The sequence below is a fragment of the Embiotoca jacksoni genome, unplaced genomic scaffold (genome assembly GCF_022577435.1).
Source record: "Embiotoca jacksoni isolate LCO1_2020_lvr unplaced genomic scaffold, fEmbJac1.0.p SCAF_2, whole genome shotgun sequence".
NCBI lineage: Eukaryota > Metazoa > Chordata > Actinopteri > Embiotocidae > Embiotoca > Embiotoca jacksoni.
This window is the reverse complement of record NW_027185340.1, coordinates 11951417-11968970: the sequence shown is the minus strand read 5'-3', so window position 1 is coordinate 11968970 and position 17554 is coordinate 11951417. Positions and strand designations below refer to the sequence as shown.

Sequence of the window (17554 nt, the reverse complement as noted above, 5' to 3'; positions counted from 1 at the left end):
CATACCAAAGGTACGTGGTATACAGTAAATTCTATATACATTGGGACATGGAACGGTTATCTGTCTCCATTTATTTTTCTTATCACTAAACCCTTTATGGTTCGAGGTCAGAATCCAGAGAAAGTCTGGGAGGAAGTTATCACATAGTTTCTTTGTATGCAGATTACATCCGCAGTACATGGTCATGGACCTAAAGGGGGGCCGAGTTGTTTTTGTTTCTGTATGTTATCTTTAGTACCAAAAACAAATCTGTGACTGTTTCTATCTCTGACATTAGTGAAACAGAGGCGTGTAAGAAAACCAGAAACATACAAGAAGTAAAAATAGAAATGCAGAGCTGACAGAAATACGCAAGCATTTAGGCAGCGGCTTCAGGTTTTAGGGTGGAAGTGTAAGAAGAGAGTGTCACGTCACCTGTCCTCCTTTTGGCTGATACTTGATGTTCTCCGTGGATCCTATCTTGGACTTGACATTCTTGAAGTCAGGCAGTGGCTGGTTGATGATGCGGAGCTGCTTGGGTGTGGTCGCGGGCGACTTGGGCGGGGTGCGGACCACGGCCACCTTCCTCTCCTGGGAAATCAAACTGAGGGAGCGTGGGGTCCCGGGGGTCCTTGAAGATGATGAGTAGCTGGGAGGGGTTCCTGGGGTGATGGCTGTGGAGCCAGGAGTGCGGGGGGTGGAGTGGCCGCTGCGAGCCGAGCGGGAGCGCACTGATTCTGTAACTGGTGGGAAAGTGTATATGACGACAAACTGTGATTCCTAAACATAAAAATACTTTTATCAGTCTGCAACAAAAACTGTGAAATATAATGTATCAAACTGCAGAATAGACTGTTTCAAGTGTCCTGTTTAAATTTCCCCACATCCACAGAGGTTCCAGTTTTTAAATAGAGATGTACACATTAATACAACCCATTGGAATAGCCCAATAAAAAACATGTGTAACTGTTACGATGACAGAGGTTTTGAAAATGACCTCTACCTGTCATACTAGGGGCTCGTCCTGTCCTGTGCTCTGCCCTCATCTCAGGGCGAAATGCTGCAGAAGGGAAAACATGAGAGATTTAGGATTTAGTGACATGAAAGAAAAAAAGGGAAAATTTGAGGCTTGCTAATAGTCCAGCTGCACTCTGTGTATTCTCTGTACTAACAGCGCATTATGTATCTGTAAAAATTTTTTTTTTTTTTTTTTTTTTAAATAGCAAAACATTTATTTAGTCAAATAGAAATGATGAAAGACAGAGAGAGATAGAAAACAAGGAAACAATTATTTAGAAAAAAACAGGCTAAACTGACTTGTACATAATAGGTGAATCAAAATACAGCAAGAGGCAAAGTACAGGTCATAATGATAAGGAGGTAAGTTAAAATGGTATCCAATAAAAATGCTACATGATAAAAGAATAACCAGCTGAATGTACAGCTGTCATAGGCACACAACAGCTACGACTCTTAAACTAACACAGTGTGGTTTTACTTTTTCAGAAAGCTCTTTATACTGTATTGATACACAAGTAGAACAAAATTGATCAGCATCGGTAAAAGATCTGCGATTAGGAAAGTTATTGAATCAGTGTTGTTTTGTTTCATAGTGGAGGCTGTTAAGAGGCTGATGTTTGTTTGCGATGACCTAATACCACCTAAATCCTGATACTTTTTTAAAGGTAGTTGATCAGATGAGCTGCAGCCTACATGTGGGTCTGCGGGGAGCCGTGGATCCGGAGCTAGTGATAGAGGTAGAGCTGTCCTCCTGGTCGTGGTATCCACGGCGACTCAGGATGGCATGTCGTGGCAGAGACCTCTTGTCTGGGCTTCTTGACCCCCCATCCTGTTAGAAAACATGCAGTCCATCCTCAGGTCAGTGAGGCAGACATTATCCTGTGGTTTTGGGTTTTTAATCAAATCTGAAACAACATTTTGTGGGTAATGTCATAAAGTAAAAGCCATTTTCAAACAAATCATAGTCAGGTGTTTATGTAATTTCCAGAACTCGTGTAGCTACTCTACATTGCCAGCCTTCCATCCACCTACCTTGGCTATAAATCTCAGTAACTCTGGGGAGCTTTGAGGCTCTGCTGAGGACGGGCGAGGTCTATCTAATGAGACAGCCACTCTGGATATGGACGTGGGGATCTTTGTAAGTGGCAAACGATTGGCATGGCACTGAGATGGTACAACGATGAGGCCCAGTGGGTGAGCAGCATCGCAACAAAATAAACAACAAGATGACAAAAGGGTGGTGAAAATAACAGTGATTCAACATGCTTTATAAGTGCACAAGATCTCATGTGTACTTATTGTGATCATGAATTAAAAAAGCATTAACATCAGATCTTGTGTGCTTACCATCAAATCATAGCCAATCACAACAGCCATTCATGCACATCCATTATGAGAACGTCAGCAACAAATAAAAAACAAATCTACAAAGTTGAGGGATATTGTACACTGTGCTCATGCAACTGTAAGAAGTTACACAGCAGAGCATGGTGACAGTTGTATTAGAAGACACTTACAGTATGCTGTCTTATCATGACATTTAAGAAATGCAGATGTGGTGTTATTTTAGACACAATAACTGTCATTAACACAGTGGAGGAGTAAAATGGAGTCACGACCAGAGCTGCTGGAGAAATGTCACAGGGGTGATTCAACACCCACTCAGTCAAATAAACACTCCAAATGGATCTGACTTCACTACTTGTGCAATGCACTGTTTTCATTGCAGAGATTCGTGCTGAGATAGAACTCGCTGAAACTGTGTTATGTCTGGTTTTGAAACATTGATTGAATTACTGTGGAAGTCGCAAGAGAAAATATGTAAGATATTTTTAATAAGTTTCTGTTATCAGTGGCATTTTGTCCTGATTGATGTGTATTTAGGGGCTCTTCCCCTCTAATTGTTGATTTAAGCTGCTTGCCAGTCAAGTTCTCATTTGGTATTTCTCTGTTTGGTTTTGGTGCCAGAGGTCATACCATTGTTGGGTTGTATACTCACCGATACTCTGTCGCGAGACTGTCTGGCAACACTGAGAGGCTGACGACCGTCTGGTAGGATCTCTGAGGGACAGAGACAGAATTTCAGAAAAATCCAAATACTCAGGCAAAGTACATGTGTTAACCTTTATACATCGAAGGAGAAGGAGAGAGAGAGCCTTTGAAATGTCCCACTTCAGGGGATTATCATCATATTTATATCCTTGTGAGGATATGTGGTCCTCAGAAATATAGACATCCAACTTTGTATTCCCAAATCTGGCATGGGAAGATATATGACAAATCAAATGTTTCTATGGGAGTGGGTTAGTGCCCCCTCGAGAGCTCTGATGTGCAAAGATCTGGCAAGATATCACACAGAAGGGGGGATTTTGTATTATGTAAGGCAACCTTGTAAAATAACCTAATTGGGGCAATGCAGCAGTATACTGAGCTTTCATCATCAATGACACAGAATTCAGTCCATCAGGGGAAAACGCAAACTGCCTCTGGGACACAGTCTTTATAGTACCACATCCATAGAACAAAACCATAGATTACTAGTTGCTAGGCAATCATAGGTTGGAAAAAGCTTGAGTGAATATGTAACTCTTATAAAGGCCAGGCAGTTCAGGAGCGTTTAAAGGTTTTTTTTCATGGTTTCTGGAGAAAGCTTCAAAACATGCTGGAGATCAGTAATAAAAGATCAGGACAATATTGGGCGAAATCAGCAGTACACCGATAGTACACAAAGCACATTAAATATATCTGCAAGAGATGATTTGGCAAGAAATGATGTATTTAAGGACTAACTTAACACCACATGAAAATGTTGTTCATGATGAAGATTCTGTTATAATGTAAAAGGAAACCCTGAATTCTCAGAGATACCCGTTTGACGTCAGTGAGCCAGTGCTCGTCAGTTTTGTCCAAAATTAGAGAGAGAATTTGCAAAAATAACAACAAATAACAAAACAAAAACACAAATGAAGTCAAATGAAAACATTTATGACAGTCAGTCTTTATTGTGATAATACAAAGAAAACCACATGACAAAAGAAACAAGGAACTACAACCAATAAAACAAAAATGAATACAAAAAACTGATGTAAACTGACAGTGGAGATCAGATGTAGTGGGAAGTGATGATCTGGTGAATCTCGTGCAGAAAGCCCCAGTTAGTTGCGTGACAGACCAACTGTCAGGCAATATGTCACCTGTGGTTCTCCGTCTGGGGCAGGAGTGGTGCTGGGTAGGTCGGGCCTGGCGGACTGCTGGCTTCATCACACTCCTCTTGGTTGGGGATTGAGTCTGATTCTCCATTTTTTTGGTGAGCTCTGTCTTCCTTATCACTGCTACATTAGCAGAGGAAACAGGACCATTTACAAAAGCAGAGGGATGCAACAATAAGCAGCAATGACCATGTTAAAATGTGGATTAAAAACACCCAGAAACCCTTAATAGCTGTATTTAAGTAAGCGACTCAAATCACTGTGTCAGACTGCACCTGCTGCCTTTTTAAGTAAACTAACAGTTTAAGTAATTACTACTTCTGTTATGAACATAGTTTTAAGATATAAGGGAAAACCAAATCAGGAGAACCTTTTTTCTTCTTGAGGTCCTCTCTGGGGATATATACCGGTTCTTTGCGGACCGGTTTGCGTTCTGGTGTGGAGATTCGCCCTTTAGCCCGCCCTGCCTTGGTCTTGGGTTTAACAGGCTTTTCCTGTTTCTCCGTCTTCCTCTGTTGTGTCTGCTTGTTCTGGACCACAGACAGCTTTTTCACTGGACTAGATATCTTGGGCAAAGGCTCAATTTGATCCGTCAGGATACTCTTGTCATCATCTGTAGGGCAAAACAGGAAATGAAAATCACTACAAGGGGTTGAATTTGTGTTCTGAAACCAGAAGAACGAGGAAAGAAGAAAAGGAACATTGTGAAGGAACAACCAAAGAGGTCTCACCTTGTGTGTCCACCCAGGAACTGTCCAGGATGGAGTCGTCCATTGTGGTTTCATCTCTGTCGTAGCTTTCGGTCGGCCCTTCTGTTTCTACGGTCTGAGCCTCTCTCTCGGGTGATGCCGGGGTTTCGGGAACATCTCCCACCTCCTCTAGACTGGCAGCCTCCATGTCTGCTTCCTGGGCCAACTCCACAGACTCCTCCTCTTCCTCCTCGTCTTCTTTCTGGGCACCGACACAAAGGGCTTCAGCCTCAGGTGGAGCGGAGAATCGAACACTGTGCCCGGGTTCGTCGGCTTCGTCGATGGTCTGGACCACGGTGATAAAATCGTCTTCAACTGTCACCACAGATTCAATGGCAGCACGAGTCTCTGGGATCTCCTTTGACACCTCTGCCCCAGCTACTGCTTTCTTCATCACATCTTCTTCATCTTTCTCTTTCACTTTTTCAGCCTCCTTATCAGCAGGCTTTGTGTCTTCTTGCTGTCTTGCCTCCAATTCCACATTTTCCATCTCAGCCACTTTCTCTGGCTCTTCCTTCTCTTTTATCTCTCTCTCTATCTTTTCTTTCTCCTCCATCTCTTTTATCTCTCTCTCTATCTTTTCTTTCTCCTCCATCTCCTTTATCTCCCTCTCTATCTTTTCTTTCTCCTCCATCTCTTTTATCTCTCTCTCTATCTTTTCTTTCTCTTCCATCTCTTTTATTTCTCTCTCTATCTTTTCTTTCTCTTCCATCTCTTTTATCTCTCTCTCTATCTTTTCTTTCTCTTCCATCTCTTTTATTTCTCTCTCTATCTTTTCTTTCTCTTCCATCTCTTTTATCTCTCTCTCTATCTTTTCTTTCTCTGCCTTCTCTTTTATCTCTCTCTCTATCTTTTCTTTCTCTTCCTTCTCTTTTATCTCTTTCTCTATCTTTTCTTTCTCTTCCTTCTCATTCAACTCTTGCTCTATTCTTTCTTTTTCCAGTCTTTCTTTCCTTTCTTTCTCCTCCTGATCCTTCCTCTCACTCTCTTCTTTATTTTTCATTTCTATCTCCTCTTTCTCTTTCCTTTCTATCTCCTCTTTCTCTTTCCTTTCTATCTCCTCTTTCTCTTTCCTTTCTTTCTCCTCTTTCTCTTTCCTCTCTTTCTCTTCCTTTTCCTTCAGCTCCCTCTCTTCTTTCTCTTTCTTGTCTTTATCTAATCTCTCTCTCATCTCCTGCTCTTTCTGTTCTCGCTCGTGCCTTTCTTTTTCTTCCCTCAGTATCTTCTCGGCCTCTTCTTTCTCTTTTTCTTCTTTCTCTCTCCTTTCCTGCTCTTCTCTCTCCTTCATTTCCATTTCTTTCTTCTCTGCTTCTTCCCTCATTTTCCTTTCTTCTTCTTCTTTCCTTTTCCTCCCGGCTGATTCCTTTTCTTGCTCTTCCTTCATCTCTTTGTTTATTCCTAGCACTGGTGAAGGGGATCTCTTGGGGGAACCATAAACTTCTCTTTGTATGAGTTTGGAGGGTGAGAGCACTGGGGAGAGCAGCTTGTCATCATCAATGTTGCTCTCCACAGATGAAGCAGGTGACGTTTTGACAGGTCTGGCAATTCGGTCCTTTGCCACGCCGGTCAGCTGGTACACATCTTCAGCATCCACTTCCTCATAGGCTTCCTGATGTACCAGCTTCACCTTCTCCCGAAGCTCCTGCAGTTCTCGTTCCTCCTCCATACTGAGAGGCCTGTCCTCCATCTCCAGTTTGCGGATCTGCCTCTCGTAGTCAGCGATCTCTGTTTCGGACGCTGAGCCTTCACCGCTGGCTTGTCGTTCGGTCTCGCTGCCTGACCTCCCACCTTCTTCTAGAGTCACAGTGACAGTTGGTGTCACAAAGGACTCACTTCGCTGGGCAATTGGTGCCTCACTTACAGGTTTAATCAGCTGATCATCTACAATATCATCTTTGCTTTTCTCTTCAACAGAATTTTTTGCCTCTACTTGCTTCTTTTCTTTTTCTTCAACTACATCCACAACTTCTACTGGCTGGCTCTTGTCCTCCACAGATGTATCTCTGACTGCTAATTTCCTTGCCTGCTCCGCTACCTTCTCCTCCAGGACAGAGGCGGTGAAGACTTTTGCAGAAGCGTTTGTAGGGCTGAACACATCTGCAGGGGATGGCATGGGGCCTGAATATTCACTGAACACACAATAGCCCATCTCTTCCAGCTGGCTGTCACTCCTTGTAGCCCCGGGACTCTGTTCCCCTGAAATTAGGCTAGCCAGTGGGTCATCAGCAAAGGCAGGAACATCAGCTTGAATTGACTTTCTCCGGGTGATTTCTGAGTCAGTGTTTTCTGATGCCAGTCTGGACCGGGTGCCGGCAAGGTCGAGCATCTCAGGCAAGTCTTGTGCCATCACGCTGCCATTTTTATATGTGTCTTTAGGGGGCTGAGGTGATTCTGGAGACTCTGGTTCGGAGCTGGGTTTTGGAAGTGGTTCACTTGTCCTTGGAGGAGATGAGCAATCCGACGTGATGGAAGCTGCAGTCTCCAGGATCAGGGGAGGCAAAGATGGAGGCTTATCAGCGGAAGGTGTGGAGACTGGAAGGTAGTCTGCCGACTCGTCTAGACTTCCACTTGTATATGACATGATATCTGTGGCCAGCGGGGAGAAGTTCCGAGGCCTGCCTTGGCCACTCTGATCAACTGCACCAATGGTGATATTTAGTGAGTAACTCCTCTGCTCTAAGGCGAGTTTACCTGGGGAAAGCCTGCAATCATTACTCCTGTCAGGAACTGCAAACACACTGGTGACTTCTGGCGTACTTGTTTTAGTTTCCGGTTTATCCTGAGCTTCAGCAAGGGTGCTGTAGCTGATCTCTTGAGACCTGGAATCAACTTTACTCGTCTTTTCACCAGCTCTACTCAGTTCGTAATAGCCCTCACCCTTACATTGGGGACCTTCGTCAACCTCCATGGCTGACGTTTCAAAATACGCTGACATTCCGGATCTGTCTCTTGCGTCTGTTGTTGAGTCCTCTCCTTGAATTTTAACCCCCATTGAAGAGAAATCAGAAGGAGCACCAATGCTGGTGAACTCCATCACCTCCACAGATGGCTGTTTTTCTGACGCTGTAATTGGCTCGCCATACGTAGGCTGAAGCGTGAGGGATTTGGCAGATTCTTTGGCTTGAATTTGAACATCTGGAGTTACGAAGGATGGCATGTCCATGGTGGGGCTCTCTGGTACAACTCGTTCACCAGCAAAGAACCCTTGGACCTGGGGCTCAAAAAATTCCTCTGGGCGTTTCTCCGATCCAATGCTGTCTGGGCTCATGGACCCACTGTCCTGCTTGTCTGAGTCCATCTTCAAAGCTGAAAGGATATCTGTAAGTTTGCTGTTTCGATCACCACAGTAAAGTATTGCTTTAGCATGCTGTGAATGAGATATTTATAAAGCAAGGGCTTGGGAAAGCTATCACAGAAACAGGCAAAGCTCTCCTCAGAAACTTACAGCACAATGATACGGCCATCACTGAAGAAGTACGGCGAGATTATGGGGTCCACCAAGTCACAGATGGATGATGATATGGGATGGTGTGTGACGGAAACCGGCATGAGGCAACTGTGATGCTGATTTATGGGGAAACAAGCATGAACAAATGGGAGGAAAATCCATGCAGCTCTTCAGAACATGAGATACGAAAAGGAATAGCATTTCTGTCATTCTTTGTAGGTACAATGAAATGTCTTGTGAATTTGTCCGGTTAAAAGCTGTTAATCGTCAATTAGTTTTATTTACATAAAATAAATCTGGGGTCTTAATGACTTTCAGGTGTCATTATGTCTTTCAAAGAAGATTAGCAAAAACACACAAGAACCTTGCCGGTGAATGACAGATAAATGCCATATGCTGTCACCAGCTGCGGGTGACAAAAACAAACGAAAAAAACAAATGAATGGAAACTTTGCTGATAAAGTAATGTAATTCATGGGATGTGGTTCAACCGACAACTCTATCACACTGAACATGAGACAGCCAACACAAAACCCCCTGCAAACTCTGTACTCAGAATCCCAATAATGATATGAGTGATGCATGTTTTGTAAATATGATGCGTAGCACTGGCAGACCAGCACTGAGCCATGTTTAAACAAAATAAGAAACCTGTAAGCTTGTAACTGGTGAAAAACAAAGCGTCACTTCATCATACCAATACGAAACGGCCGGCCCCGAAAACCACAGCAAGTAAAAGAAAATACAAGCGAGGATAACACAATAAAACCAGGTTAGGTTAAAACAATGTGGCTCTTGTCACCAACAAGCCTGTGTTGCCTTGCAGCCGCAGCAGAGCGCAGGGAGGATCACTTGCCATTCCACTTGAATTATAATGCTCATGTTATGTGCTTCCTTCGGACACATTTTGCGTTATTATACAGTGGGCAATGCAGTAACATGCAAGCAAGGGAGAGCAGAGTGCAGGACACACCTGTCTCAGGGCTCTCCTCACCCTCTGCTTCATCCTCCTCTCTATCCATAGAGCTCTCTGCAGCAGCACTAGCTAGGTCTAGATCCTGGGCCTCGTCTATGGCCTCTGCCTGCTCTAAGGGCTCAGCTTGGGGGCTGTCCAGCTCAGGCTCTTCCCCACTCCACTGCTGCTCATCAAGAGCTGCCTCGGACTCTGCTGCCTCTGTACTCTCCTCTTCCTCCTCTTCCACCTCCTCCTCCTCCTCCTCCTCGTACTCAGCTGTAAGAGCCTCCATGGTCTCTTCTTCTCAAAAACAGGGTGGAAAGGGGGACACATTAAGACTACAGGCAACACAGACTTGGGTTATATGAGAACACAACTCATGACGGGACACTTTCAGCTCTGGGAAAAGATGACCTAAGGTGTTTCTGTGTTTACACATAAAGGTACATTACACATAAAGTAGGGAGTGTGGTTGTGTGACTGGTTTTTCATTCATATCTTTGTACTGTAGTTGCTTAGTGTACTCAGTATGTGATCAAACTACAAAGACATGTTGGCTCAAGGCATGCATACATTTTTTCAATAGATATTTATATATTGTTTTACTTATTATTATTTATTGTCTTATTAGGAATACATAAAAATTGTCATATTAGAAAATATAGCTGTTTCCGCTTTTCTTTTTCTTGTCCACAACATGCCAGCGACCCAGTTTAATCAACCATTACTGCTGACTGAGGTCATTTAAAGAAAATGATAACATAAATGAAACAACACCACTTCGCTCTCTAACATTGAGCTACTGTAGAGGCACTTCAGTTTATAGCTCTTCTAAAAAAAAAAACCACGGAGAGCTGAAATACAGTACAGTAAAATACAATTGCCTCTGATTCTTGACATGGACTGGAGGAGTTTTAACTGTAGTTGTCAATGTGGAGGCGTGCAGCTTTTTGCAATACATACTGTCCGGTTAACCTCTTAACAAGAAGTTCCCCATCAGTGTGTCGGTCAACTTATGCTGTGCATCCAAATGTTGTTCAATCTCTCTCAGTGCACTCATCATACTGATGTAATAGATTACTGGAGGTACTTTAAAGTGGATACTAAAAGTCATTTAATGCTGTTATTTGCATCTCTTGACAAAATAATGTGCAATAATAACAGCAATAAAAGTAATTTTTTTACTACAGTATAAATATTTTTACATTACATTATTACACTTTTTGAAGACGGTTGTAACACAAAATCTTTCTCTGGCAATAACTTTTCAAATATCATTACTTTCCTTTCGTGTTTTAATCAGTTTTTCCTGATGAAAATAAGCCTTCAGTAGTATCAGAAAAGTGCATAATTCAGTTATTATTTAAAATGGCTCCTGTACTAACATCAGTCAGTTGGAGTGTGAAAGGTGTCAAATTCTAAGTTTTCATCTGTTTCATATCTCAATAGATTGGGCCTTTAGGCTTCCAGCGTTTTATTATGCTACTATCATTCTCTTTGCTCAGTGTGGGGGCCCGGCTGTGATAGCTTTCCACCTTTTTTTCTCATCCTCAGAAAGACCTCAAATCTGTGAGGAAATGCGGTTCTTAAATCTCACAGTGAAGGCTTCACACAGTAATTAGATGATGTCAAGAAAAAACTAAAATATGCTGAGACTTTAGTTTAGACCTTCCTAAATGTGGTTTTTAAAAAAAACTTCATGACTGATGACCCTAATAACTACTAGAGATCAATAGTCAATAATCTTTGAAAAAAGATGCATATGGAGAGTCACTGAGACCGATTGGGTGCGAGGCTCAGATGTTTGACCTACGCCACTGATGCGGGTGCATGTGTCGGAGCTGAAAGTCTTCCTTGTTGCCACAGTGAGAGTGTAAGAGTAGGTATGGATGAGTGTAGAAGGGTTGACATAGTACAGCATGGTTAAAGGAATGAGGAGTAGTCTTGAGGAATGAACCAAAATACTGTACAACTCCAGGAGATGATTGGAATAGAGATGTTTTTGTGCATAGAGGTTATGCACAATGTCTCTGAGACATTTGTGAAAGCCATGGACCTCTAGGTCACATCCTACAGGTCAACCTTGCAGACTATGTTGTTTTACTGATGAGAATGTCCACTGCGTGAGTCATGATAAAACCGGATCCTATTTTAGAGACATCACTGCTGTGTGTTGGAGCCTACGGCATAGCAACTAGGTAGCAATGGCTTTGGGTAAAATAGATGGGAAAAAAAAGGAATATGACTGTTAAAAAATATGTTGTCAGACTTTGAGTGAACATACATCACAAGGACACACAAACGCACACAAAGACAGACGAAGAGACGAACTGACGGACGGAGAAACGGAGGGACGAAAGGAGGGAGGTCAAATCACAGAAGGAGAGGAAAGAAAGAGAGAGGAGATGGAAAGGGGGAAATGGCAAAGAGGAACCATGCGTGGTTCACCTTCAATCTGTCTAAAGGCCACGGCCTGCCCTGTGGGGCGAGAGCCCGAGTGCGTCCACTCTGGGCTGAACAATGGGTGCTCATAGTACTCCTCGTCGGAGTGGTAGGGGTCGTCCTCGGGCACGGAAACTGAGATGGAGGGGGCGAGGAACTTGCACCTCTCCCGAGAATTTTGGAAGCGGCGGAGAGGGCCTGCCTCCTCCTCATCCCCTACATCTACAAACAAGACAGACACAAGGAGAAGAACTGCAGGGAAATCTGGACACACAGACTGAAAGAGAGAGAGAGAGTGAAAGGAAAGAAGGAGATAAAGGAAAAGGAAGAAAACTATTTAAAAAAAAAAAAAGGAAAACACACCAAAGAATGTCCATCCTAAAAGTTATGTAGCATACAATGTAATAATAAGTTGTAAAATCTATATTGTTTTTGTTGTTTTGCTTAGTTTTGTTTGCAATTTTGGTCCAAAAAAACTAACAATACAAAACGTTCAGTTTCTTCAAACTCAGAATTTAAACCTTTAACGGTTTAAAACATGATTCAATTCCAGCTCAACTGCCCCATATAGATATTTACATATATACTTTGTACATTAAGGGAGACTTTGGCTTTTAATTGATTGAAAGCCAGACTTTTCCTGTACAGAAAATAAAAGTAGAAAATTGTGTCATGAAAGCATAGCATCTGTTGGCTTAGCTCCTCAGCTAGAAACCGTAGACACTTGAGTGAATGGAAGGTCAAACTAAATCAATAATGCAAATGAGGCTAGCTGTGTTCTTACAAGCCTGAGGAAAGATAAATTACTACTATGTTCTTTACCAGATAAATATTTAAATTAATATTTTTCAGATGGACATTTTTTGCAGTGAAAAGGGAGATCGAGTTTGAGGAGAAAAAAAGACAAATTTAAGAGACAACAAAAAACAGAGAGTCACCAGAGAGGGGAATGCAAGAAGAAGAAAAGCTTGTTTGAGAGCAGGAGAGACGTGACACACACGGGACATTGACAAGTAGACAGTGACAAGCAACTCAAAGGTAGCAAAGCTTTGGGGGCCAGCCATACTCGGAGACCGACAAAATGAGCATATTGCATTATTTGAGAAAGAGATCTGCTTCACGTATGAATGATTAAATCTAAATAAGAGACATACAACATTAAAAGTAAACAGATACAAGTAAAGTACAGTAAAAGTACTGATACAGATATCAAAGCAGTATGTTTGTCCCTGTATAGTGGGACACCTCTACGCCCTGAGGTGACTGAGTCTTCCACGACAACAGCCCAAATAACTGAACCTCTTTGCCACTTTGTCTGCTCAAGAACACACAACATGGTCTGAGTATGCAGGACTTCACCGTACTACTTAACTGTACAAGTAACACTATGAATCCATTACCTAAAACTAAATGTAATAGTCAAAGACAAAACAAACTTTATCACTGTCCAAACTGGCAAACTCACAGACAAAGAGCATGTTATCTACAGACTTTAGGTACAAAAAAAAATCTGAATGAGGTATTATGGTTCTTTATGAGAAAATCATTCATAATCTTCCAACATCCGAAGTCAAACTAACACACACATGCTACGCATCTAGATCGCAGTCTTACAATTCAAGGGAGCTTTATTATATTAGCAGATTTCTTACTTTTATTGCAAGGCCTCAGTCTTCCGCTTTAGGTTGAGGGTAATTATAATACAGCTAAAACTCTGTAGCCGCAGCCTCACACAAACAAAAACAGACGGTGGACAATGACCAGAAAACACAACACCATGATTAGACGTGCAAAACTTAAGACTGAACTCAGCTCAAAAGACAAACAAGGAGACGTTGGAGGGTTACCTAAATTGGCTGTCATATTAGTGTGTGGGAAGACAGCGAGGTGTGGAGGTTAGAGAAGGGAATGGAAGAGGAGGATGATCAAAAGAATGCAGTTGGTATAACAAGAGTGGTCATGCATGTGAACGTGTCTTTGTTTCAGGATAAATGGTGATGACAATGAAGATACTGTATTTTGTATCTGTTCAAGGCGTACGATGGAGATGAGGAGGCAGGATTTCAGAGGAAATGGATGACAGAAAAAAGGAGGACATGTTCCTGCTTTTAGCAACTCTGATAGGTTTCCTGAATGGGTAGCAATGTGTGGTTTGTCCCCCTGGAGGCAGGACATGTCCTGAGACAGGGGGTTGGGGGATGGGGAGAGAGAGAACTCCCAGTGCCATACATACACCAGCACCCCAATGTGTTGGTGATCACAAAACTCCAGAGGCTACAGTCAAGGGGAAGATGGAAACCACACTCACGTCCATTAGAGACATAGTCTTCTATAGATATTTATATTCCTGGCCTACCTTGTTCCAGAGGGCCAAAGTGCTCTGCAGCAGGTGAGGGCGGAGGGGAGGGAGGCAAATTGGTAGTGTCTTCAACTGTGAAGGGAGGCAGAGGGAAGAGGAGGAAAGAGTATAGTCACACAGATCACATATTTTAAAGGACCGCTGCCATTCATTTTCATAACATTGAGAGCTACACAAGTAGAGCCAGCGTCCAACATGACAAAACCCTATTGAGGTGAAGAGATGCTCAAAACATGAGCTGAAGATGAAGATGAAGGAAGATAACTGATCTTCTGCAATAAACTCTACTTACTGCAATATGTTTTTAACACTCTTTTGAATAAAACGGTCTTCTAAGGGTTATCAACACTCTATGAACCTGAGCACCTCGCTGAGACTGATCTCAGCAGCTAGCAACCCCAGCATCCAGTTGTATGTTTAGAAGATGGGGATTATTATTGTCTCCTCTCGGTCTCTGCTGCACTGAGCTTGGTGTAAACTTACCACAGATGATTGTTTACTCTGTAAATATGCAGCGTTCTCATGATAAAATAATGATAAAACGCATTGTGTGTATGACTTCAGTGTGCCCTGGTGTGACTGCCCTCTAAACATCAGGTGAGCAACAGTGGGATGGCAGAATAATGGAGAGTTGTGGTTTCCTCCCACTTGTTTAAACACAAGCAGGTTAGGTGAGAAGCGTTGACACTAAGTTTCCTGTAGGTGTTTGAACTACTGGAGATCTGTCCAGGGTGTATCCTGCCTGTCAGCCAGTGCTGCTGGGACAGGCTCCAGCTCCAGAAAATATAATTTCCTCCATGGTGACTACTGAGCAGAGCGTGTGTGAATGTGTTGATGTGTACTGTCACAATCCCCGTTTAGACTCTGTTATCGCTTCCTGTTTTATTTTGGCATCCTCCCTCTTTAGTGTCAGTGTGTGCTTTACAACTGATGGTTTTTGTTCCCACCTGTGTCTTGTTTTGCCACAAGGCAGTTGTGTATATATAGTCCCACCTGTTCCCCTACCAGTTGCCAGATTATTATGTTCGATTGTGTGGAGTCTACCTGACCTCTGTTCTTTATCCGCCTGGTTATTTCTGTTGGTGTTTTTGGACGCGAGCAGTTTTTAGGCTCTACTTCAGCTTGCATCTTGTGTTTTCGTTGGACTGCCTTATGTCTTGTAAGCCAGCCTGTTGTGGGTAAAACTCTCTTTTCCTTGACTTCCTGCCTTAGTATTGTGCAGCTGGGTCCTTCTTCTAGTGACCCTTAACAGTATGTGACTGTGTCTCACCTGATGGCAGCTTTTGAGTCTCCTGTTCTCCCTTCAGTACTGCCACTGCCTCTGCCGTCACTTCCTGCACAATCCGCGCTGACACTTGCTCTGACCAAGGGAAGTCAAAGAAACAGACACACAAGGTCAAAGCTGATTTTATTCCTATAAATGATTAAAAGGGGTGATTTAGATTGGACATATTTAAGGAACTGATTTGGTTAGAAACCCGGGACTGGCTGGAGAAAAAGATGCATTGAATCCTCTACTTGATACTGCTTGAGTGCATCAGGATGCTTTGGTTGTACCGGGCAGCTTCCAGTTTAAAACGGTGTAATAATATAAAGCAGGGTGTTGCTGGAGTCCAGCATAATCCATTTAAAAGGATTTTCAAAAATGTAAATAAAAACACCAAATTACTACAATTCTCAAAAAACAAAAGCAGTCTAACCCTTAATCCATTTCCCTTCACTTCAATTCTTGAATCATGTCACTCAGAATCTGAGATGAAAGGCAGCGTGAGGAGGCTGAAATTGTTTCCAGAACTGCAGCAATACCAGGGCTGCTGGTGCGAGCTGAGTGTCACCATGGAAACACATCGTCCAAACCACCAAATTACAGACTGAAAATAAGATTAAAAACATGTAATTTCTTAAAAATAGTTCATTTGTGCCATATTAGATTTACACTCTCACTAATGTTAATGTTTAGAGGCTGTCGACACTATCTTGTTGTCTCACACTGGTGGGCAGCAGGTTCTAAATAAGGACAGGCCAGCAGAAAAGGACGTAACTGAACCTAACAAGAGGAAACAGTTTTCAAATTTAAAGGAAGTAAATCTGTGACAGTTCAGTATGTTTGTGTTTCAATGTAGAAATAGGCTTTTGTTCCAAATCAGGAAATTAAAAGATGACTGTTTACTGAACTGGCCTATTATTCTGCGCATTTAAGCTTGTGCTGTATCTGTGTGCCTGCGTGTACGAATCAGTCTAAATATTGCCTGGCATGCAGGAGGACTGCAGAGTCCTAATCACAGCCTTCATTTGCATAGAAACAGTGGTTATGTAGGATTGGGTGGATGTGTGATGCTTTTTTACTGCTGCTGTTTCAGGACCTTTTCTCTATCCAACTTCACCCACACATCAACACAAACAAGCTGGCAGGCATACACACACCCGCAACAGCACACATACACACACTTCTTCCGGGAACACTTAACACAGCCCACTCACCAACTCGAAGCAGCCATTTCCCATTTTCAATAGCGAAGTGCAATAAATGTGTACCACCTATTCAGTGTTTCCAAGCAAAATACTTTCTTCTATTATGGAAAAAATAAAGGAGAGTTGTCCACATCAAACCCACGTAATGATTGTAACACCAAACAACAGCCGTAAAGCCGAGACCTGGGGTAAAATAACCCTGCAGATGTCTGTGAGTGGTTTCGTCTTTTAGTCTGACAACAGTTTCAATGAGGGTCTGTGCTTGAGAAGGGTGTATTTCCTGCTTTATGTTTTTTTTTTTTTAATTACCCACCAACTGTCCCGGCACAGACACGGCCAAAGCATTATGTTTTGAGGTTGTCGGTCCACCTTGAGGGAATTTATTGAATTTTGGCACAAATGTTCACTTGAACTCAGGGATGAACTGACTAGATTTTGGTGTTCAAAGGTTACAGCGACTTCATAAAGCATTCATGTTTTGGAATTCGCAGAATACCTACATTTTAAGTATTGTCTACTGTCAATGAGCTTCATTGGCCAACATGTAAACACATAAAAGGATTGCGGTTGTGGAGGCATATAACTGCGAGATGGTAATTAGGGCCCGAGCACCGAATGGTGCGAAAGCCCTCTTGTTATTCAAGGAATTATTATTCTCATTCCTTATTATTCTTCTTAAAAATAAATGTCCTTTTTGGTAGCTTTAACATACTCAAAAACTCATGAAAGTTGGCACTTGTGTTTCTCCTGGCGAAAAATTATGTATTTTAGTATATACAATGCTAAAACTAGAGAGTGGGCGTGGCCAAATGGCTCACTAGCGCCCCCTAAACTGTAGTCCCGGCACCGAGTTCCAGTTCTAGTTGTATTGTTGGTGACACAGAGAGAATGAAGGCTTTTCTTGATTTTTTTTTTCTTTAT

At 42.5% G+C, this 17554-nt stretch overlaps 1 protein-coding gene and 1 long non-coding RNA gene across 15 annotated transcripts in view; one reads left to right on the top strand and one right to left on the bottom strand.

Moving 5' to 3' along the window:
• The window catches only part of map2 (microtubule-associated protein 2), an 84195-nt gene that overhangs the window by 14663 nt on the left and 51978 nt on the right, over positions 1–17554 (bottom strand). For 7 of the 14 annotated variants that reach the window (XM_069154568.1, XM_069154573.1, XM_069154576.1 and 4 more), the window contains exons 5-15: positions 15432–15521; positions 14159–14233; positions 11809–12024; positions 9379–9660; positions 4940–8263; positions 4579–4821; positions 4194–4331; positions 2999–3060; positions 1693–1828; positions 983–1039; positions 415–722 (exon numbers count right to left, since the gene is read on the bottom strand). In XM_069154568.1, the coding sequence (XP_069010669.1) occupies positions 415–722; positions 983–1039; positions 1693–1828; positions 2999–3060; positions 4194–4331; positions 4579–4821; positions 4940–8263; positions 9379–9660; positions 11809–12024; positions 14159–14233; positions 15432–15521 (4931 nt within the window). Of the gene's footprint in view, positions 1–414; positions 723–982; positions 1040–1692; positions 1829–1983; positions 2164–2998; positions 3061–4193; positions 4332–4578; positions 4822–4939; positions 8264–9378; positions 9661–11808; positions 12025–14158; positions 14234–15431; positions 15522–17554 lie in introns of those variants that run through there. The other 7 variants (XM_069154572.1, XM_069154578.1, XM_069154574.1 and 4 more) reach the window with 7 other exon arrangements.
• LOC138201248 (uncharacterized) overlaps positions 1–17554 on the top strand; it is a 68465-nt gene that overhangs the window by 26543 nt on the left and 24368 nt on the right. The gene's annotated exons all lie outside the window — the stretch shown is intronic.